The sequence below is a fragment of the Dendropsophus ebraccatus genome, chromosome 1 (genome assembly GCF_027789765.1).
Source record: "Dendropsophus ebraccatus isolate aDenEbr1 chromosome 1, aDenEbr1.pat, whole genome shotgun sequence".
NCBI lineage: Eukaryota > Metazoa > Chordata > Amphibia > Anura > Hylidae > Dendropsophus > Dendropsophus ebraccatus.
The window spans coordinates 182,492,933-182,517,242 of NC_091454.1; the positions used below are offsets into that span (position 1 = coordinate 182,492,933).

At 42.1% G+C, this 24,310-nt stretch overlaps 1 protein-coding gene across 6 annotated transcripts in view; it reads right to left on the minus strand.

The window, feature by feature from the left end:
• Positions 1-9,418: 9,418 nt before the first annotated feature.
• The window catches only part of IGDCC4 (immunoglobulin superfamily DCC subclass member 4), a 69,780-nt gene continuing 54,888 nt past the window's right edge, over positions 9,419-24,310 (minus strand). For 4 of the 6 annotated variants that reach the window (XM_069985639.1, XM_069985655.1, XM_069985684.1 and 1 more), the window contains 11 exons: positions 23,173-23,343; positions 22,829-23,053; positions 22,305-22,412; positions 20,861-21,041; positions 20,643-20,770; positions 19,998-20,168; positions 16,593-16,730; positions 15,128-15,233; positions 12,836-13,064; positions 11,339-11,503; positions 9,419-11,252 (listed from right to left, as the gene is read on the minus strand). In XM_069985639.1, the coding sequence (XP_069841740.1) occupies positions 10,752-11,252; positions 11,339-11,503; positions 12,836-13,064; positions 15,128-15,233; positions 16,593-16,730; positions 19,998-20,168; positions 20,643-20,770; positions 20,861-21,041; positions 22,305-22,412; positions 22,829-23,053; positions 23,173-23,343 (2,123 nt within the window). In that variant the 3' untranslated portion in view covers positions 9,419-10,751. The remainder of the gene's footprint in view (positions 11,253-11,338; positions 11,504-12,835; positions 13,065-15,127; positions 15,234-16,592; positions 16,731-19,997; positions 20,169-20,642; positions 20,771-20,860; positions 21,042-22,304; positions 22,413-22,828; positions 23,054-23,172; positions 23,344-24,310) is intronic. The other 2 variants (XM_069985664.1, XM_069985646.1) reach the window with 2 other exon arrangements.

Here is a 24,310-nt window from a genome sequence, read left to right on the forward strand (position 1 = left end):
TGGCACTCCAATCACTTTTTCTGTGAGTGCACTCCATTCTGCTGTTTAGATAGATAGGATATAGATAGATAGGAGATAGATAGATAGATAGATAGATAGATAGATAGATAGATAGGAGATAGATAGATAGATAGATAGATAGATAGATAGATAGATAGATAGGAGATAGATAGATAGATAGATAGATAGATAGATAGATAGATAGGAGATAGATAGGAGATAGATAGATAGATAGATAGATAGATAGATAGATAGATAGATAGATAGATAGATAGATAGATAGGAGATAGATAGGATATAGAGAGATAGATAGATAGGAGATAGATAGGATATAGAGAGATAGATAGGATATAGATAGATAGGATATAGATAGATAGGAGATAGATAGATAGGAGATAGATAGATAGATAGGAGATAGATAGATAGATAGATAGATAGATAGATAGGATATAGAGAGATAGATAGATAGATAGATAGGATATAGAGAGATAGATAGATAGATAGATAGATAGATAGATAGAAAGGAGATAGATAGATAGATAAATAGACTTTGCACCATTCCCGTCAATGGAACTGAGCTGCAATACAACACAACACAACCTAAGAACAACCTAAGGACCTAAGTGTGATATGGTATGTGGGCTGGAGGGGTGTGAGTGCCAGGGCTGATTTTCAGTCCCAGTCCGGCCCTGACTACAGCCACCAATAACATCCCAAGGCGAAGTCTGATCTTGCTGTTTTTGTGTTCCTGTAAAGGAACAGGCGGGTTGGAGTAAGGGGCCCCATACACATTGGTCAAAAGTCTACTGAACCTGCTGACTTTGGTGGGACCAGCCAGCAGGAGGATCAAGCATGTTGGATTTCAGCTGCCCGGGAAAGTTATTCATTCATTTATATGTGGGGAATGGGAGAGTGAACTTTTGACTGACCGCTATTAGGCTATGTTCACACTACGTAAAAGTACGGCCGTTGTTGCTGATGGCAACAACGGCCGTACTTTTGCCGTGGTGGAACCATGCCTGTTGTTCTATGGGATCCCGGCCGGAGTGTACATACACCGTGTGCGCTTCGGCCGGGATCCCATACGCCGCAAATAACTGACATGTCAGTTTTCTGCAGCCGGAATTCAGTGAATTCCGGCTGCATAAAGACCTGTCAGTTCACACAGTGAAGCGAGCGGCTCCGGCCGCCCGCTTCACTGTGGGCTATGGGAAGCTCTGATGCGGGCGCGCGCTGATGCGCCCGCATCAGAGCCCTGCGGCCAGAAGGATCATCCGGCCGGTACTTAAGTACCGGCCAAGATGATCCGGCCAGAAACCGGCCGTTCCGTGACCCGGCCGGGGTCACGGAACGGCCGGTCTCTTACGTAGTGTGAACATAGCCTTAAAGTGTATGGGCACCTTAACACTAGAGATGAGCGAACCTGCCGAGGTTCGGGTTTGTTTGAACCTGAAATCTCGACGTCTGATTCCCTCTGTCTTCTACCTCCGTGAAGAGGGTGGATACATCTGGAGGACCGCCTGGAAAACTGGGATACAGCCATAGCCATAGGCTGTATCCCAGTTTTCCAGGCGGTCCTCAGGCTGTATCCACCCTCTCCACGGAGGTGGAAGACAGCGAGAATCATTGCAGAGAGTTCAGGTTCATACGAACCCGAACCTCGGCCGGTTTGCTCATCTCTACTTAACACATGACTGCAGAATCAGACCAAACTTGTAAAGTGTGTTTAGTGATGTCTGTTCTGGGGTTTTTTTTTTAACAATTTGCACCAAATTGTGACAAATAAAATGTCACAAAACTAGAAATCTAAATATCAATTCCTGGCTGGCATTTTTATTATGGGAAGAAGAAAATATAACTTCTCAAAGGTCTATCTGTTCTTGCTATCTCATTAATATTGGTAAGCATACTTTATCCTGCTATCTAACGTGCATGTAAGCAGTTAATCTAATCCAGTTTATTGTAACAATCTGCCCTCCCACTAGATGGCACAGAAGAGTAAGTAAATACACATATCAGCTGCTTTTCATCCTGTTATCATATCATCAGTAATTCATGGAGAGTGTTGTTGTTTATTGAAGCTTCTCATTATCACATCTGTCATAGCCGCGCAGTGTTTTCCCTCCATCTAATGATGCCGCTATGAAAACATCATTTCTAAAACTCCAGACTAATTACCTCCGCCGACGCCGATCTACAGGCGCTATAAGAGGCTGCACACCACTATGCACATATGTGGCCTTTCACATCTCAAGGCCCAACATACTAACTACAAATTACACTAACTCCATGCTTAGTATGTGTATAGAATAAAACACCAAAACAAAATCTTCATGAAACCACGTATTAACCCACTAAAATACTCTAGACCACCAGGTGTAAATCCTCACATTCCCCCTAAACTGTGAGGGAATAAAACATAAGCCTCCTCTTTTACCAAAGTATATGAGACATTAATCCCCGTTCTACCTTAGGCTGCTGATAAGGCTAGGTGATGTGATTTTACCTGCTTACACCATACCTGTGGGACTACACCTATATATACAGGTCTCTGAATTAAAAGATGATCAGAGCGTGATCAGAGGGTAACAGAAAGATGGTCTGGAAGAAGGAGAGAAATGCTGTCAGCACGCCAATGAGCACAGCACCTTGAACCTACATCGCAGCCACAATACAGACGCAAGAAAGAGACACTATTGTATACATAATATATTGTAAACAACACGTTGTACCAGCCTGACTGCACAGGACAGGAAACTGCTGACCGTCTATGGATTGACCTATAAAAGTGTGACATGTATGTGTCTTGTGACTTGAAACCCAGTCTGTATTGAAAGTTTATGTATTTCATGTAAATACACTGCGCATGGGTAATACCGCCCCATATTCTGTCTATAAAAGTTAACACAAAACAATAAAGGGGGCGCTTCCCAAACTTATGTTACTGATACGTACATCAGCTGTCTGTGTCTGTGATTTTAAGTTGTAAGCAGAACTGCAGCTGCTAACTCTAATCTGGAACCATCCTATCCTGGGGAGTGATTGGCTTCAAAAAGTCAGGCAAATTAAAAGGTAACCTTATCAGCTGCCAGTGAATTAAATATAAACCCCCTCCTCTATCCTAGACTGTCAGAAAAAGGAGCACTATCCTAGACCTCCAGGTATTTAATCTTATGTTTACCCTAGGCCATAAAAGAATAAATAATATAAAATATATAAAAAAAAAACTTCTACCAAAACTACCAGGCATTACCTATCCTTCAACCCCAGACCAAAATACAAACCCTTCTTCTACCCTAGATTATCATGAAAGGGAGAACTGTTTTACACTAACAAGTATTAACATCCATGTTTACTCATGATGGTATAAAAAAAAACCCTCTTTCTGACCACAGCAACTAAGTGATAGGAGAGAGAGATGCTGCTCTCTCAGTGGACCCATCACTCCCTTGTCCCATGATGTGATCACAGGGTGTTGAGGGGCAGACAGGCAGGGCGCAATGGGATGCCTGTGAGTGCTACTCTAACAGGGATAACACAATGCAATAATAAAGTACTGTAGTATATTGTGAGAGATCAAGCTCATATATGCAAATATAACGCTTAGAGGGGTTATTCCAAAGTTATAAGTTATCATCTATACACAGGGTGTCTGACTGTTAGGTGTCCGACCCCTGTTCTATTGATTAGCGGGGGCAACAACCTATCAATCAGATAATTATCACCCTAACCCATGAATAGGTGTTAGGTTAAGCTAACCTAATTTATGGTAAAAATATATCAAAATCTAAAAATAAAAAGCTTTAAAGGGAACCTGTCACCAATACAATGCTATCTAATCTATCATCCATCATGTTATAGAGCAGGAAGAGCTGAGCAGATTGATATATATGTTTGTGGGAAAAGATTCAGTATAACTTGTTAAATGAAATCCCTGCTCATTCTCTGTTTAAGGGAACCAGTCAGCACGATTGTGTTGTAATGGTTCCCAGCAGCACCGCATAGACCTACTGTGCAGCTTGTAGAGCACATCAGCAATTGATTGAAATCTCTGATGTTTCAATGCTAAAGAGTCCAACTCCCTGCCCAGATGACTAGTTGCCGGCCTTCTCCCGGCCTTATGGTGCATTTACACAGAGAGATTTATCTGACAGATTTTTGAAGCCAAAGCCAGGAACAGACTATAAACAGGATGCATGTCATAAAGGAAAGACTGAGATTCCCTGTCTTTTCAAGTCCATTCCTGACTTTGGCTTCCAAAATTGGTCAGATAAATCTGCCTGTGTAAACGCACCATTACACAGCGTAATAAAACATCATTTTCCCTCATGTAAACCCACTCCTGCAGCCGGGGCTGGTGTGCCCTGCGACCTGCACAGTGAATCTATACTGCGCTGCTGGGAACCATATCAGCACAATCAGCTTAGATTGGTTCCCTTTAAGGAGTCCTGTGGGCGGTGTTACTCACATGGACTGGACTCTTTACCATGAAAACATCAGAGATTTCAATCAATAAATTACAAGTTATTCTAAATCTTTTCCCATAAAGATCTATATCAATCCACTCAGCTCCTTCTGCTCTATAACATGATGCCAATAGCTTAGGTAGCATTGTCATGGCAATGGGTTCCCTTTAAAATTAAAAGAAAAACAAAAGCACCACAAACCTTTTTTCAATTGAAAATGTCTTTTTATGTCAAAAATATAAAAAAGAAAAAGCTCACGTTTGGTACCGTACGTTTATTGTGGACTAATGCAATTATCATGTCAATTTACCGGCATGAGCACTATTTAAAAAAAAGAAAAGCAGAATTGTACACACCACAACAAAAAAAAACCTTAAACAACTGGTGCCAGAAAGTGCCAGAGATGGGGGATTTGCTACTGCTCTTGACAGTTCCTGACATGGACAGAGGTGGCAGCAGAGAGCACCGTGTCAGACTGGAAAGAATACACCACTTCCTGCAGGACATACAGCAGCTGATAAGTACTGGAAGTGTAAAGTATTTTTTAATAGAATTAAACTACAAATATCAGGCACTTTCTGTTACCAGTTGATTTGAAAGAAAAAATAATCACTGAGGTTATGTTAACTTAAGTTAAAAAGCTATGCCTCTCAGAATATGGGTACACAAAAAAAGCAAACTTCCTACGCTCATTACTTTTTCCTATTTAGTGTTGTTGACTTTTTGACTCTATAATGTGTTTGTACCAACAGCTCTTTCTTAAAACCCGCAGTGACCCTTTGGAGCCATTGTCAATGAGTGTTATGTATTGTATTGAAGTCAATTCTTTTATGTGTTTAACATAGCGAATGAATCAAGCAACCACAAGAGATATAAAGGAAAAATACAGCAAATTGTTTCCAAAATGTCCAAGGTGACTGTACGCCAAGGTACAGTTTATACGTCTGCTGAGGCTTTATAACGCAAGCAGTGGGTAAACATGGCAAATATCATTAAAAATAAATTATATATTAACTCACCATGGTCTCTGCAATACTTATTTAGTTTTATGAGGAGCACAAAATAAAGCTCAAGTGCCCAGGGGACGTTCCTAAGCATGGCAAAAGCCCAGCAGCAGGTCCAGCCCACATTCTCTTTATTACCCCCCCCCCCCCCAACTTGCTTGTATCTGCCTACTATGTTTGACTGACAGCCACTAGATAAAGAGGATACAGACCGGACTTACCCGTGTTCCCGTTTCCAGGGCACCTGATCCCCATTTACACAACAACAAAAAAGCACACAGTTACACTCATTTTTCCGCTGAAGGGTCTGCTTTAAAGGGGTGTTGCTCCACAACCTTGCAAGTCATACTCACCAGCTCGCTGGTGACCTCTTGCCTCTCTATCTGCCGCCATTTCTCCTTTTGGAACTTTTTTTTCTCTAATTCCCAGTATACAGCTACGATGATGCCAGACGGGAAACTACATCTCCCAGCATGCCAGGTGCCTCCTGCATATCTATGGGAAGTGACTTTGGGGGCGGGGTTTGATGTTTGATGATGTGCAGGCTGACAGGGAAACATGCTGGGCTAATACATGGCTTATAGGCACTCACTGCTGACCCAGATATACCATGTAGAGAGTGTATCTGTAAAATTATGGAAGCATGCTGGTACTTGTAGTTCTATAATTGCTATTGGGTTCTGCTTGCTTTTGATCCTGTGGTATAAATAAGAGGATTATTCATAGGGAAACGTGCAGGCTTACAGGGAAGTGTGGCGGGGGAGATGTGTGGGCTGATGGGGCACAGCTCCTGACTGCCACTTGGTCTACAACCCTGGGATGGGGGAAAGGCGCTCCTTCCTCTGTCCCCCCTCTCACCATAGACTTGGATCAAATGTACAGTATCTTGTGTAGTACTATTAAATGAAGTTTTAAAAGAAGTTTTTCATCGGAATACCCCTTTAAGGTTATTTAAAGGGGAACTCCAGGATAAAAAAAATTCTTTCAGATCAACTGGTGTCAAAATTTGCCCTATCATTAAGTACTTGGGGCATCTGAGTATGGGAAGCGGATCTTAAAACCCCAGAATGGAGACTGCTAAGAGGGAAACCTGGATTTGTAGTGTTTCAACCAGCCAGTATTGTTACAAATCTCCTTACTATATAGCTGTCCATGTGGCTGCATACCTCTAAATTCTTTAAAAAGGGCACTCCAACATGAGGTAAAAAAAAAAAAAAACTTCCAAAAATCCATTTGTTTTGGGGGGTCTTTGTTCTGTAATTTGTGGTTGTACTTCCTGGTTGAGCAGTTGCTGAGTACTACAAGTTCTAGAATGCAATGCTTTTCCTCAGCTGTTCATCACAGTCCTCCACCCTGCCCAAAGCTGTTGCAGAACCTCTAGGCTGTGTTCAAACATTGCACTGAATTATTTCAATACAGTACTGTGTTCTCTACCTGTAACACCACACAGCACGTTGGTCAGTGCAGCTTTTTTTCTTTTCATCTGAACCCATGTATTTTGGTCGAGCATCTTTTGTCTTTGAAGTTGAGCCCCACAGTAAGGACTTTATCTAGTATTATCTTACACTGGACATAGTGCTTATGCTTAATTTATTTGTGCCAGTGGGATTGGCAGTGTCAGTGAAGTTGCAGCAGCTGCTTCTGTCACTCCTTGCCTGCTCAGGTGTAGGCTGGAGAGGCTGGTCAGAGATGGTGAATCACTCAGGGGGGTGGGAGATCCAGTCAAGTCTCCTGTGACATCAGAGGATGATGTGTTGTCATGGGGGGGAGAAGCTGGGGTCAACAAAAATTTAGCAGTTTTTGTATTTTCCATTTCCTGTCAGTGTCAAAGCACAGAAAAGCCTCTGAAGTGAGGACTATTTGTAATTACATTATATTAGAAAGTTATAGGGTGATAGTTTACATTTAATACAATTTTCTGATACTGAAGTACCTCTTTAACAGCTGCTCAGACAAAAAGGATGCCCCCATAATATACAAACTCCACAATAAGAAAGTAAAAACAGTTACCTCTCAAATTTAAGAATTAGGATATCCTATCTGACCATCTCTGGAAAGTACTGGGCTTCCCAGAGTACTGGTGTAGTGTCCCACTTCGAATGTTTCTTCTTGTCTTAACACATCCAGGTAAAACTAGTTTGTTCATGTGTCACACAGTGATTTTTAGCTGCATTCTCCACTGCAGCCACTAGGTGTCTCACTCCCCCTGTGCACAGCTGCAGTATATGGTAAAAGGTTATGCTATATGGGGGAGATTTATCAAACATGGTGTAAAGTGAAACGGGCTCAGTTGCCCCTAGCAACCAACCAAATTCGACTTTTCAAATTTGACACACACACACACACACACACACAATTCCTTTTACACCACCCTATATAAGATAGGGATTTCCTGTCAGGTGGGCAGTTGAAAGCAGTAGAGGTTAAGTTTCTCTCTAGAGTGGGTAGGACACAAATTACAGATTCCTGCTGCAGTCACTTAAAGGGGAACTCCAGGTAGAGGTTAAAAATAAATGAAACTTCTGCAGAAGCATAACGCATTACTTACCTGTCTATCCCAGTTTTAAAACTACCAAAAATCCATTTGTTTGGGGTTTTTTTTGCTCTGTATTGTGTTTCTGTCTTTCCTGGTTTAGCATTTCCTACAATGCAATGCTTTCCCTCAGCTGACCATAACAGCCCCCACCCATCCCAATCAGTAAAATTAGTGCTGCACCTGCTTCTGGCTGGTTTGAGATGGTAAATCACTCAGGGGATTGGGGAATCTAGTCAAGCCTCCTGTGACATCACACCCTGCCCCCTGTCTGTATCATCAGCCTGTGCTCAGCAAACACACACAAAGTGAGACAGAGGCATGGAAGATTTTCCTCCTAAGGGGGGGAGAGCAGAAGGAGCAGGAGACAATGTGAATTGGCACAGGGGCCATTTTTTTTTTCACTTCCTGGATTTCTATCAGCTACCAGTGTGGCAGAACCGCACAGATACGGTAATACATTGTATAGACACATATATTTAACTTTTAATGTACTTTTAATAGTAAACAAGTTTTTCTTATCCAGAGTTCCCCTTTAAGCAGGCCTGGCTTAGGCCAGTGTTATGACAGGAACTACACCATTTCTTCTGGCTAGGAGCAAGTAACTAGCTAGATGCAGTGCAAAAACCAAGAGGTGGAGTAAAGAAGACCATAGGAGAGGCCTCCTTGCCTATGCTGAGGATTCTTCAGTCAGGACAGTCAACCCCTAAGGAAAAGGCAGAGGGGCTGATCCCCAGTGAGTCAAAGAAACTAAGAGCCGAGGCAACTGACAGACGCTCGTCCACTTCAGGTTATGTTAGGTTAGACTTCAGTGGGAGCTGCACCTAGAGACAAAGACCAAGGAATCGTACTACCTTCCAGGGGGTTCACAGTTAATTGGGACTTATCTAAATGTGAGTACGAGAAGAACAAGATTCAAGTACATTTCGTCGCACACATCCTGGCAGAGTACTTATTAGGCAAGGGCTCCTACCCAGCCCCTACACCAGTCTCTCTCAAGACAAGTCTTCACTCTCTCTCCTATCACTATTTGCTCAAGTCTACCTCTGAGGTTGTTAAAGGAGACCTGACCCCCCGTTACAGCCCCCTATACTCACCTGATCCCGCCGGGTCCCGCTTCCTGATCCGGTCGGGTCACGGAGATATGAGCGCCCGAATTGTTCTACTTAATGCCCGGGGTTGGGTATTACCACTTCTGGCCACCATGACAAGTAACCGCAAAACTCCAGAGCCCACCAGCTGCACACGACACCTGCACTAGCACCCCATGGTCACTGCAATTGTGCTTACTGACGGACAGAGAAAATTTATCTTTGCGGTCATCTCATTCACTTTTTTTTATTTCCCTGTGATGTCTTTAAGCTTATAAACAAGATTCAGGTGAATTGATAAAAAAAATGATTGTTAAACACCACTAAGGATTTTAACATGTATTTATTTGTTGACCTTTGGTGGATTTAGGCCACAGTATATGACATGCTGGTGGCCATTCTCCTGTTGTAGACATGTTCTGCCAAGTCTGACTGCATCACTCTTGACATTCAGATGGACCTAGCAATGGATGTATACAACTGCAGTCCAGAAGGCTAAAAAGAAAAAAACAATTGACACTTGTACTGAGAAATAACAGATACAGGGCTCTTATGGCATATACATATGTCAGGTAAAAAAATACAGGTGAGTGCTAATGACCTACAAGTTAGAAAAGAGTCCTGGAGGTGTTGGTGGGCACTCACGGAGTGCATACGAAAGGGACTATCGTCACAGAAGGGTATTGTGTAGCACCGTCCATAAGTCCTCAGATTTACATGCAATAATGGGTAGGGGGACCGAGCTGCAGCGCAAGCCTGTGACCAATGTGAGTGCTAGAGGTATACATCCTGGTGCAGGATCATACAGTCAGATGCTGTATGACAAGAAAGAGAGAAGATAATGCTGAAACTGGTGAATTACAGTCCACAAAGGATGGCATCAGGAATGTGAACAAGCCTTGGGCAGTGAATAGACATAAGGCTGGGTGGAAATCATATAACACTGACAATCAGAACAGAAATACAAGATATGTGTAACAGTGAGACCAGGGAGGCACTGCTCTTTATAGTGGTGGGCAGACGCATAACTCCAAGCACCCCAATGCCAACCATCCTGTGCCCTTAATAATACTGGTGTCTTGTTATGTGGCAGAGAGAATGCTGAGCCCCTTTAGGCACCTGGTTGAGACCCCCTATGGTTATGCGTCTCTGGTGGGTCCATCTAAGGTTGGCATGGATCACTTTCAGTGCAGCAATAACACATATGACACAGAATGATTTCATTGTTTTTGCACTGCAAGTATAAGAAGGCAACTTATTTGGTGATTTCCGCCTGAACCAAAATCCATCATAAAGACAACAGCCCACAGGTTCTTATGTAATAGGATTCATAGGATTTTGGTTTTGTAGGAAGCCTCTAGGTTCCTTGCCATAGATGACCCATTGCCTTGGACCTATAGCAGCTAAAGCCCATGGGATCCAGTTCACTGAACCTATATCCATTCCCCCTCTTATGAAGTGTATGTGTACCATTACAAGACTCACATAATTCATCTAGGTCAGAACAGGTTATAGTTGCACAACATGGCTGAATATCCGCAAGGTTTGCCCACAACATTAGGTCTATTCTGAAATCTGTGATATCATGAAATAGACTAATGTATCCAGATCAGTTAATCCTTTGCAGTTTAATCTACTGTATGCCCAATATCATAATTCAGTGTACAATCTCCTCCGGGTTGAGTGGTTGAAGTGAGTCTGACGTATTGCTTAGCGGCAGTTCTTGCTGTACCTTAGAAGTTAAAGACACGTTTTCTGTAGATAGATCTCCACTGTCTACAGTGAAAGGCAAGCCTATGATGGCCTGATTCTCCTGAAGGTCCACACTCCTGGCACACTGGATGCCGTTGGCAAGGTGCGGGCTCTTTGTGGCTATTGAATTTAAACTCTGTTCTGTACTTTTGGCCATCAAAGGCTGGTTGCCCCAGTCTTGGTTTCCATTTTCAGTTACCGTGGACTGAGTCTGATGGTTGGAGACTGGTGTCAAACAAGTCTCTGTTTGGTCTTTGTCTGGATCCAAACTAAGTTCTTCCTCTTCTTCTGAGTCCAACCCAGCACAATGACCACTGCGCTCAGATGCTGAGAAATCCGAGTGTACAATGACGTCAGCCTCCACTTGATTCTGAGATGGATTTCTGTGATTCCGTCCAACATCCACCTGGCGAGAAATAAATCATTATTCAATAGGCCAAATATGAAGCTAAATCAGAGCAGTAATGCCAATAGACCCTGCATCGATTTTACCTTATGGGGTTCAAAGGAAATGTCATGCAAAACCATCCTTAGCCCTCCAGTTGGCATATGATTTGCTGAGCCATTGGCAGCACAAGTGAGGTCTCCTGTGATGGTATCAGCATAGCTGGTGATGTGATTTGCCCAGTTTTGAGTGACTGATCCATTCCATGAAGGCTGAAAAGAATAGAAAAATTGAAGATAATTGTTAGGATTGGTGTCATGTAGTGCTGTAGACCTGGGTTCAAATCCAGGGTCAATATGGAATTGTAAATTAGAAGTCCTATTGGGGACAGTAAGTGAGGACAACATGCTACTAGAAACCCAATAGCGTGTGCTTAAAGCCCCTATAGAGTAAGGGCCACGTAATATGGTAGTTTTGGTGGTTACCTTACCAGAGCCACCTCTTAGTAACATAGTAACATAGTTACTTACTGAGCCTTTCCCTGAAGGGATATCTGGCTAGACTCTTAAATAAGGCTTCACAGGCTCTTTTTTACAAAGTACGGCTATCTTCCGAGACAGTATTTTTGCTCAGTATTTTGGTCAATGTTTTTCTACCAAAACCAGGAGTGAATTAAAACAGAAAATAAGCTAAGTTTTCACACTGTTTAAATTGAGTGGATGGTCGTCATTACATGGCAAATAATTTGCCGCTATTTAAAAAAAACAGCCGTTGTTTTAATATTTCAACAGTGTGTGAACATAGCCTTTTTGTGTTTTCGATCCACTCCTGGTTTTGGTTGCAAAATACTGACCAAGATACTGAGCAAAAATACTGTGTGGGAACACAGCCTAAGGGTGGATCTTTACATCACAAACAGCATGCACTGTGGTGAAAATTCCCACATATGCATTGAACGCAAACACCAGATGTATGCCACTGTATTCCATGCAGTGGCATATATCACTCTAAGTTAAACATCATAAACCATGCTCTTTACAGTCATTTTTTGCAGTGGTCCACTATATAGGAAAGCACACACGATAAAATATGAGGAATAGCAATGTATACCTGCCCAGCATGCCGAAGGCATTCAGCCTAAAATTAGGACTCTCCTTAAAGGAGAAGTCTGGCAAAAATTTTTATTAAAGTATTGTATTGCCCCCCAAAAGTTATACAAATCCCCAATATATATTTCCCTGCTCTTACTACTGCATCAAGGCTTCACTTCCTGGATAAAATGGTGATGTCACTTCCTAGATAACATGGTGATGTCACTTCCTGGACATCAGAGTGCAGAGACAGCTGGCCAAGGGCGTTGGTCATGTGAGCATCCCAAAGGGAGGAGGGAAGAGGGAGTTCAACGGTGGTACGGAGAGGAATGCTCAGACTGTCACAACTTGGGAAGGAGACTAATAAGCTAATAACAAGTATTCAACAGATGGTTAGTCTCCAGGAAGTGGGATTATTAAACATCTATTTTACTTAACTGGATAAACCCTTTATGCTCTTTCGAGTCCTTTTTGTACTTTTCTTCCTACAATATGTATTATATATGTACCTACCTTCACCTTTACTTGATGCTTGTCTTCTGTTGGTGGGTTTAAAACAAGAGTATGGCTTCCTAGTAGATCTGAGGCTGGAAGAGAAGGAGTATCTTCTTGTGTAGGAGGCATTAATGTCTCTAACTCATGGGAGTCTTGGCAGTGAGTTTGGGAACATGAGCCCTGTCGTGCCCTTTGATAGGATGAGGGGCCCCTGGTAGATCGGGACCCCAAATCAGATCCCACATCCCTAGGTAAGAAGCAGTGAAAATGAATGACAAATATAACACAGGGTTTCAATCCAGCTAACTAGTAATATCATTATAACAGCTGTGGTAAATACAGTCAGCAGAATGTCAACTTGTGTGGATTATAGAAGGTCTTAGGGTTGGTACATTTGCTTTGTTTTAGAAGAGTGCCATCTGCAAGCTGCACCGAGTCGTATCCTTATGATTTGGACACATTACAATATTTAGTTCTTTAAAGGGAACCTGTTAATGCTATCTAATCTATCATCCATCATGTTATGGAGAAGGAAGAGCTGAGCAGATTGATATATATGTTTGTGGGAAAGGATTCAGTATAACTTGTAACTTGTTGATAGAAATCCCTGCTCATTCTGTGATAAGGAGTCCAGTGGGCGGTGTCACTCAATGGACTTGACTCTTTAGTATGGAAACATCAGAGATTTCTATCAATAAATTACAAGTTATTCTGAATCTTTTCCCATAAAGATATATATCAATCTGCTCAGCTCCTTCTGTTCTATAACATTATGCTGATAGCTATGGTAGCAATTTAAAATTGATACAGGACTGCATCTTAAAGTCATACAGGACTGCATCTTAAAGGGCTTGTCTTATCAAAGAATGCATGCACTGCAGAGATAATGTCTAACAAATAAGGCTTTATAGTTGATTTTGCCTGGAAAGTTGAAAGACAGCAATGTAGTATTATATATCAGCCATTTGAGTCTGCTGGGGCAGGAGTCACCCTTACAGAGAGGTAAAATAGCGGTGGGTGGGGACTACCTTGGTAAATTAATTGTGTTAATTAGTTGCTGGTTTACACTATAAGGCTATGTTCACACTACGTATATTTCCGCTCGTAGTGCGAACCGCGAATATACGTACGTAGTTTTGAGGTTGATGCGTAGTTTCAGCCGCACATGCATGGCGGCGTAAGAACTGCGTACGGATTCGTACGCAGTGTGAACATAGCCTAAGGCTATGTTCACACTGCGTATGAATCCGTCCGTAGTGCGAACCGCGAATATACGCACGTAGTTTTGAGGTTGATGCGTTCGCTTGAAAGTATACGATATACGGCACGGTTCATACGACACTACGTATGAACTTACGAACGGATTGTATACGCCGCCGTGAAAAATTAACAAGACCATTGTTTGAGGACGAAAATGTTCGAACTCACGCCCGTGGATTCAAATGCGGTCCTGTACGAAGTACTTATTTCAGTCAAATTGAACTTGATTTTTCGATCCAAAAGGTTCTGTGTGTTTTATTGGGCTGGGCGAAGATTTCCAAGTAAATCACTCGCTTCAGATCGCTTCGGAACAAGCTAGGTAAGCATAACTGTACTACGGGCGTATGTTCGCAGTGCGTATCCGGCGCATGACGATTTTTCGTTTCTGCCGCACATGTACGGCGGCGTAAGAACTGCGTACGGATTCGTACACAGTGTGAACATAACAAGGCTGGGTTCACACTAAGTATATTTCAGTCAGTATATGCATATTTCAGTCAGTATTGCAACCAAAACCAGGAGTGGATTAAAAACACAGAAAGGATCTGTTCACACAATGTTGAAATTGAGTGGATGGCCGCCATTTAATGGGAAATATTTGCTGTTATTTTAGAACAACGGCTGTTATATTGAAATAATGGCAGTTATTTACTGTTATATGGCGGCCATCCACTCAATTTCACCAGTGTGTGAACAGATCCTTTCTGTGTTTTTAATCCACTCCTGGTTTTGGTTGCAATATGAGGACCACAATACTGACTGAAATATACGTAGTGTGAACCCAGCCTGAGGGTATGTTCACACTTGTCTCAGTGTTACATAGCCTTTAATCGGAGAGCTCCTCCACTCAAAGAAGTGACATGTCACTTCTATGAGCAGAGAGCGGCGGCAGCGGAGGAGCACGCACCCTCTTTCACTCACAGCGGCACACTGAATACAGCGGGATTCCGCAGGGGAGAGATCCGCCACGAAATTCCACCGTATTTGCTCAGTGTGAACATACCCTTAGCGGCCTTAGGCAAGTGCAGAGTGCTCTGGCTATACACTTACCTCTGCTTGCCCTGTTGGAAGCTTGCACACATACAGAGGAGGAGGCACAGGAGGCACAGACACACACCAACAATGATACCGGTAACAGAATTCATATCCAAAACATCTGAAAAAAACAAAAGGGATAAAAGATACAACTAGCCAGATGTGAATAATGACTGAACTACAACAGAAATGCTTTTCCTGACACAACCATAATTTCATTAGTATTTCATTTTAGGCAGACTTCCTCCGGGTTCTCTGCTCTAATAAGTAATTTTTATATAGTTTAAAAGCACTATCCAATGACCCAGGGAATTTGGTAATCTGGTGCCACCCTGTCTTCTTCTTACCCCATGACATGAATGAGAGGCTTGTTCACCCTGACATCATAGTGATGGTGCAGTAAAAGAAGCTACATCTGCACTCATAAGCTGGTGCTGATCCCACTGTAATGGCCCGTTGACATTACGGAATTAGCACAGAGCTTCAAGTGCAGTATGCGACACGGACTCCGCTTGAAGTTCCGCCTGTCCTATTGATTTAATAGGATGTATCACGTGGACTCCGCAATCCACCTATAGAATTGACATAATTTCTTTGGGCGGATAGAGGAGTGCAGTGAGATATCCTATTGAATCAATGGGACAGGCGGAACTTTGGGCGTACTCAGCTTAAAATTCTGCGCATGCGGAGCCGCATGCTCTATTGTGTGAACTGACATGTTCTCTGCAGCTGCTATTCAATAAATAGCAGCCGCTATCGATCCCGGCCGGAGTGTATACTATGTGTATCCACTACCGCCGAGATTCCATAGAGGGCAGCACAATGTAAGGTTCATATTAATCACATCCATTGTTTCAAATTAGCAACAAGGGCCGTGATTAATATGAACCTTACGTTGTGTGAACATAGCCTAAGAGTGATCACATGGTTAAGTCCTATGGTGGGGTAATATCAAAGTTAAGTTGTAATTTTTAAATCAATAAAAAGTAAAAAATAAATTTACCAAAAAACATTTTAGCCAATAAAAATACAAAAATTAAGATATGCTTATAGAATATGAAACAGATACTTTTTCACTACAGACTACTCCCAACTGATTTATTCCCTACACCAACATTTTAACTGCCCTCCCAATACATTTATTATGGGTTTCCCCGCAGATTCTGGTGCATGTGTTCGGCGCAAAATGGTGCACCGATGCACACAAGGAAAACCAGCCATATACACTATGTGGCAAACAGATAGGTAACATACATAGCAGGATAAAACCCCCAAAGCCTAATGTGGTGTCATTGTGAAAACCAGCTGATATTAGTAAATCTTGGCCAAATTTGGTATTGCAGCATCTGTAACAACCTATAGAAGCACTAGATGATTGTACAGGGAGAGGTAATATATGAAAGTAGGTCAATTACATAATTTTATTTAAAAAAAAAGGTGTATCCAGACAAAAGAAAGAATAAAACCTGATATTTTATACCTGGAAGTCTTGGAGGCAGGGTCTCAACTTCTACTACACTTGAGTATGGCCCCCACCCTGACACTGTCTTGGCTCCCATCTTGAAGTAATATTTGGTCCCACTTTGTAAACCATCCACTTCTGCGCTAAATGTATTCCCTGTAGAAAACAAACATATTCACTGGTTAACAATAAAAATGGACCCCTCTAGTGTTTACTACAATACATTTGCATCTAGTATGGCCTACAGATCATGCAAAGGTAAATGTATGTGTAAACGTAGAACAGCTTTGCTACAAATGAATATTAATGGACACTTGGATTACACAATACATCTTTCAATAAAAAACATAGCTGTTACATACTTGATGTCCCCTATCAAAGTGATCAACCAGTATGTCCAGGGCTGGTGGTCACACATACTCAGTAATTTAAAGTGACACTGTACCCCCCCTTTGTGCATTTTGACATCTCTACACAGGTGTAAAGGGTAAATTTAGCGTTTTTCATACCTTATCATAAGTCATGGTGCTTGTTCAGGTAAAAAGTGTCCTTTTATCAACTGCAGATTGTATTAAGTGGGCGTGACATTGCGGCATTAGCACCACTTAGCCCCGCCCCCTGACACCCATTGGTTGGCCGACGTAAAGGGGGTGTGGTCTAGACCTTTCGGGGCCAACAATACCGTTGTGGGCGGGGCTAAGTGGCGCTAATCCTGCGAGGTCACGCCCACTTAACATAATCTGCAGTTGATAAAAGATTACTTTTTACTTGAACAAACATCATGACGTATGATATAAAATAGGGTATGAAAACCGCTAAATTTACCCTTTACACCTGTGTAGAGATGTCAGAATGCAAAAAGGAGGTAAAAGTGTCACTTTAATCCCACTGCCCATGATTTCTTGTACATCAGCATCAGAGTGATTCCTGCTCCAATAGGAATCAGCAACTTATTATTAGCCCACAGCATATTAGGTGGACAAGACACTTGGGGACAGCATACAAAGCCTGTAAAAATATCTACACACAGGACTATTTTTTTTTATTACAATAGAAAGATGGTCCTGTTTTTGTGTGATCTAACTAAGGAATATATTCAGACATGGGGCAACCCCTCTAAAGAGGTATTCTCATTTCAACCAACATAGTTATACTTGTAGGACTCCAGATAAATAGTTTTGCATATATATTCATTTAGCAAACTTCTACTGATATCCTGCTCTTTCTCTCCCATTGTTGACAGCTTGTTGTCTAGGTTAGAAACCACCACTCTGCTCTACAAGCAGTAGGTTATATGTTAGGCTATGTTAACACAGCGTAAGTTCCGTAGTAATCACGGCCGTTGTTGCAGCAGCCGTAATTAGTACAAAACTTACGTTGGGCTGAAGGCTGAGGGAATCCCGGCCGGAGTGTATACACATAGGGGGACATGTATGAAAAGGCGTAAATGCCTTTTTAGGCGCAGATGGGGCAGACCCCCGTAAAAATCTTCGCAAATGGTATTTTTTTTTTTGCATCTGCCCTATCTGCGCCACCTTTGCCAGTAGGGCGGAGAGGGGGCGTTGCAGGTGGTGCGGCAGCACGCAGAGGCCGCGCTCCCTCTGCGTGCTGCTGCACCACCTGCAACGCCCCCTCTCCCTTTTCCGGTGGAAAAATGATACTATAATTTTCGCAATGCGCCTCTACATAAATCCCCTAAGCTCTGGAGCTGCGGGGACATTTGTAAGCCTGGCGTAAAAAACGCCGGACTTCATAAATGTCCCCCATAGTATACACTCCAGCTGGGATCCCTAGCGGCGCCACAAGAAACTGACATGTCAGTTTTCTGCAGCTGCTATTTAATGAATAGCGGCTGCAAAAAACCCTGTCAGTTCACACAATGGAGCGTGCGGCTCCGGCCGCACGCTCCATTGTGAGCAGAGGAGAATTCGCATGCGGGCGTGCACGGATGCGCCTGCATCCGAATTCAGAGGCTGTACAAACTCGAACCATTGGTATTTGACTCCCGCATAGGGATGGTCCGAACCCTCCGAGGTTCAGGTTCGTATGAACCCGAACGCTCGGCATCAGATTCCCGCTGTCTGCCCGCTCCGTGGAGCGGGTGGATACAGTGGGAGGACCGCCTGGAAAACTGAGATACAGCCTATGGCTATGGTTGTATCCCAGTTTTCCAGGCAGTCCTCCCGCCGGATCCGCCCGCTGCACGGAGCGGACAGACAGCGGGAATCATTACCGAGAGTTCGGGTTTGTACGAACCCGAACCGAACTCGGTTCGGACCATCCCTACTCCCGCAGTCTTCCCGTTCCGTGGGGAAGGTGGAGACAGCCCGAGTCCCTTCTGGAAAACAGGAATACAACCTATGGCCCAGGCTGTATTCCTGTTTTTGGACTGTCTCCACCTTCCCCACGGAACGGGAAGCCTGCGGAAGTAAAATACCCATGGTTTGAGTTCGTACAAACCTGAACATCAAAGCTGTTCGATCATCTCTAATTATAAGATGCATAAAAATCCATTTTAAAACACCATTGTCTTTTTTTAAATGTAGTGTACACTTGTACATGCACTTCTCCTGACATAGACTACTTTGGGAAAAGACAATTTTCAGAATGTAGTTGTAGTTTATAAAGTCATCTGATGCAAAAATACTGCCAAAAAACAACACAAACCAAAATTTTGTATGTAGTGTGCTTTATATTTGACTATCTGGCTGCAAAACAAACAGACAATTACCAGGAAAACCGTGGTATGTTTCACAAAATATAATGCTGTGCATGAAACTTTTGGGTGGTATTACATGTAGTGTTTTGGGGAAAAATGTGTTTTTTGTGGCTACTTTTCATGAAAATGAAATCTAAAACAAACCACAATTTTCTTTACTCTAAATACTTTTTGAGACCTTAGTGTTCTTATTTTAAATGCATTCAGATTTTTTTTTTCAGGTTTCAATAAAAGACTTGAAAATACTTAAAACAATGTAAAAAAAACCCACAATCTAAAAGTGCCTGTAAAAAAAATAATAAAACTATGGTGTTTTTTGAAAGACTAAAAGACTGGATCTAACAGTCGCTGCACACATCTCTCAAGTATTTGCATTTTGTATTTTATTGCAGCAGTTTTCAATTAAAAATTTTCTGAACACTTCTCCTACTATTATTACATGTGCATAGTTCCTTACATAGGAATCATCCAGAGCTATTGATGCATTACATACGAAATGAAGCAGCAATGCTGACATACTCATTCATGTGGCGTTAAGCTGTTGTGGTCCTGTAGGAGTTGGTAACATATTGATATTAAACACTGCTATAACATTGCTAAAAGGTAATAAACATAAAAAAATAATATAATATAAAAAAAAAAAAAATAATAATATAATATATATAATAATATACTCATAATATATTCTAATATTGTGCACTCACCTTCCTTGGTTAAAACAGTCCACATGTCATCAGGGTGGCTCTTATTGGCAGTATACAGTATCAGATACTGTACAATGATTCCATTTGATTCCGCTGGGGGGCGCCAGTGCACCTGAACCGAATACTGAGACAAGGGTTGCAGCACCAAGTCCGTGGGAGCGGAGGATGGTCCTAAAATAAGAGGAAACGACAAGTTAGAAGAAGAGAGATAGAAGGGGCCACAGATTCTATACTCTAGGTCCCAAGATGTTGTGTAGAATTGATGTATTAAAATAATGATCTAAGTAAAATATTAATAAAACTGTTAGACTGCAAAGAGGATGATATATACTGTATATAGAGAGAAGGCTACTGAAGATACTGCCAAGATTAAGGATGTGATCTCAAGTTCTTGCCATAAGACAGGAGCAACACTATGCTACAGATGCGGACTAGTCCTCATTGTATTCTTTATGTATCTATCCCCTATCTATGGGCATGCTCGGTGCATCACTGAGATCACTACATGGAGTGTAGACTGCATATTCCCTGCAGTATACTCTGTAAGCAGAGAACCCCTTTATATTAGAATACACGTATTAATACTTAAAAAAATGTATAATACTTCAGCATCCAACCATTGACCCAATACCGTGTCTTACTCACTATCTGGAAGGGTCATCTTTTCCACAATGTTACTGTAGGGTCCATCAACTCCGGCTCCACTGGACTGAACTGCAAACTCGTACCTGGTGTATGGTTTCAATCCACTTATAAGAATCTCTTCTGTAGGGCTGGGAACAGAGGGCATACAGGTTACACGTACATCCCTAGGGCCTGACATACATAAAGAGCATAGCTGGGAGCACATGATCCGCTCTTACCTGGTAAGATAAGTGAACATAGAAGCATTCTTCGCTGTCGAAGGTCCACATCGGACTGTGTATTTCACAATTTTGCTGCTTATTATGGGTTTTCTCCATCTCACCAACATGGATGTAGAGCTGTTTGGTGTGACTTGAATATGGCTGGGTGGTAAGGGTGGGATCTTTTGGTCTATGAGATCTTCAGAATAAATGGGAGAAAATAGTGTTTAGATGTACGGTACATACTGATGGCTTATACTGAAGGGATACAGGACTTAAAATAAGACAACTGAACTATCTAGCGCACGGGTAGGGAACATTGGCTTTCCAGATGTTGAAAAACTACAACTCCCATCATGCCTAGGCATGATGGGAGTTGTAGTTTTGCAGCAGCTGGGGAGCCAAGGTTCCCTACACCTCATTTAGCGCAAAGATAGTTAAGGAAGGTCTGGTCTCCGGTCCTCATCATGTCTGATGCACCATCTGCCGTATCTATAGCAGAAGGACTATGAATTTATATTTTGCAAAACTACTAATATAGATTTAGGGCGGGTTCACACTACCTAAGACAATGGCCATTTTGTGACCCAGCCGTGTCACAGAATGGTAGATGTCAGTGAAGTTTATCCCAGCCGTAGCTGTCAGTGAAGTTTATCCCAGCTGGTACTGCAGTACCGGCTGGATAAACTTCAATTCTATCAAACTGGGATGTGGGCGCCTTCGTGTGCCCCCGCATCCCATTTAACTATTGAACACAATGGAAAGTGCGACCAGAGCCGCACTCTCCGTTGTATGACCTGTCATGCTTGTGCGGCCGCTATTTAATGAATAGTCAGTCATGACATGTCAGTTTTTCATGCGGCCACTAGGGATCCCAGCCAGAGTGTATACTATGTGTATACACTCCGGCCGGGATTCCCTCTGACGGCAGTACTACGCAAGTTTTGTATTAATCACAGCCGCTGTTGCAAATCAGCAGCCATGATTAATATAAAACTTACATTGTGTGAACATGGCCTTAGAGTGATGTGCCGGTTATAGGTATTATGACACCCACTTTCTCTTTGAGGGTCAGTTACATGTAAAATTGAACGTACTGAACCACAAACAGTGAAATGATAACAAAAAGACAGTGTCAACATAAAATATAGTGAAAAATTGTATACATTTATTTTATTAAGACTAACATTAATATACTGAATCTGAAAGCCCATTTGAATTGCTTACAAGAATAAAAGGTTGTAAGTGTTGTGGTAGCACCAGAGATATATTGTTACACAGCTATTATAGACGTAATGTTGAAGGACACAGGTATTGTGATGTCTAGGCCGTCTGCATTGTGTTCCTGAGACAAGAGTACAATAGACATTAAACCTGCCACCTTGATCTTCTTATTTTACTACTACATGTATAAGCTTAGAAATGGAATAAAATGACAGATAGAAGTCTAAGGATCCTTAACCTGGAGGTGTAGCTGGGATCTGTCTGGTCCTTCCCTCCCACATGACAGTCTGACCTTCCTGCTTCTTATTATATGCCACCAGTTTGACCTGGTATAGCTGTCCTGGTGCTGGTACAGATGTGGAGAAAAAGATAGTTATAAAACAAAGAATGCACAGAATCAAGTTGCATACCGGATATGCTTTGACGTTATAATCAATGGGGGTCCGACCTTTGGAATCCTCACTTGAAGGGATTGCGGCTTTAGTCTTGCACAGCGATGCCTTATGCCCACTGTGAATGGGGCTGTACTGTAGTTTCCTGCACAGCCAGTGGCCAAGACCTTTAGCAGTACAGGGAAACTCTATAATGGAGCCATCAGTTGGATCCCCACCGATCAGTAAGAGATGACATATACTGTACTAACAATATCCCATCACTTACCATGATGGGAACAAGGTTGAACAGTTCAGTGCTTACAATGCAGGTTTTACAATGAGGGGGTAAAATGGTAAATTCAAGACCGTTACTTGGCAATTAACTTACTTAGATGGGTTATATCGTATTGTTTCCGTTTCTTCTTTAGTTTTATTGGCCCCACGTCCCAGTCATTCTGTGGTGGGCAGGACATGTTATGAATCAATATAGGGCACACCATGCGGTAATAGAGCCTATAACCAGTGACTTGGAAATCCGAGTGAGGAAGATGCCAGCTAACAAGAAGCGAGTCTGTGTGGGTGAGGACTTGTAATTGTATTGGTGCTTGGTCCACTGAAAGGAGAGGAACCCAGAATTTACAAGTTGTAGATAATATGTAGGATTGTAAGGCAGGAGAAGTTAATAAAAACATAGGAAAGGACAGTTAATATAGGGAAAGAATCATCACGCACCTTGTGTCTCATTGACTCTTTCTAATGTGCGGTGCAGAACCCAGTTTGAGGGAACGCCATATCCAGCTGAGGTGGCGGCTGAGATGCGGACTTTATATACAGTATTGGGCTGCAATGAGGAGAGTGTGACCTGGGTCTCATTGCCACCAACCTCCAGCATGCTGACCACACCTGAAATGTCAGACAAGCACAAAGTATTAACAGACAGCAAGACCTTATCACCAGTCCAAAACCACGTCCCCATTTCTTCACCAATAACTGTGTAATGTTTCCAGGATTACTGGCAACATGGCACGGCTATTGGCAAACAAATAGGGGTTACATTGGGCTACATTTGCAAATGTGGGACCACGGCCTATGGCCTCAGATGCCATATATTTAGGTTATGTTCACAACGTTTTTTGCCGGTTTTTTGAGCAGTAAAGAAGATGTTTTAGACACAGTTGTTTTTTTTTATTTCTCCTTGCAAAAAAAATGTCAATTTTTTATAACTTTATTTGCTTTAAAAATGGTGGTCTTTCTAAAATAACGGCTGTTAAATAATACAGTAAGGGGAATGCATGAATCTTTTCCTAAAATCTTTTGAAATATTTTCGGATATTTAAATGGAAGGCCGGCGTTTTTGGACACAAAAGTAGAAATCATTTGAAATTGAAAAACTAAACAATGGAGCTGGGGCCTACTCTAGTTTCCTAAACTGCTGAGCACCCAAAAACCTTTGGGAAAGCTGAGAGGTTGAGACGCAGCCTAATATATAGGCTCATTCAAATCAAATGTTTTTTATTCTGATGTTATGTCAGGCTGGAACCACACACGGCAGTTTCTAGGGACACTGCCACTACAATTTTCTGCCAAAACCAGAAAAAGATCCAACAGAAGTACAAGTCCTCCCTTTTTTCCATCCCATTTGAATCCACTTCTGGTTTTGGCACAAAAACTGCAGTGGCAGCTTTCTAAAAAAAAAAAAAAAACTGCCGTGTGTGAAAACAGCCTCATCCTGATATTTTCAGGAACCACTGAAATGTGGAAGTCAAAAATGAAATTTTATTGTTGTAGATTTTGCTGAAGCAACTAAAGATTTAAATATACATTATCTACAATATGCTCCCACACAGTATTTTTGCTTAGTATTTTGGTC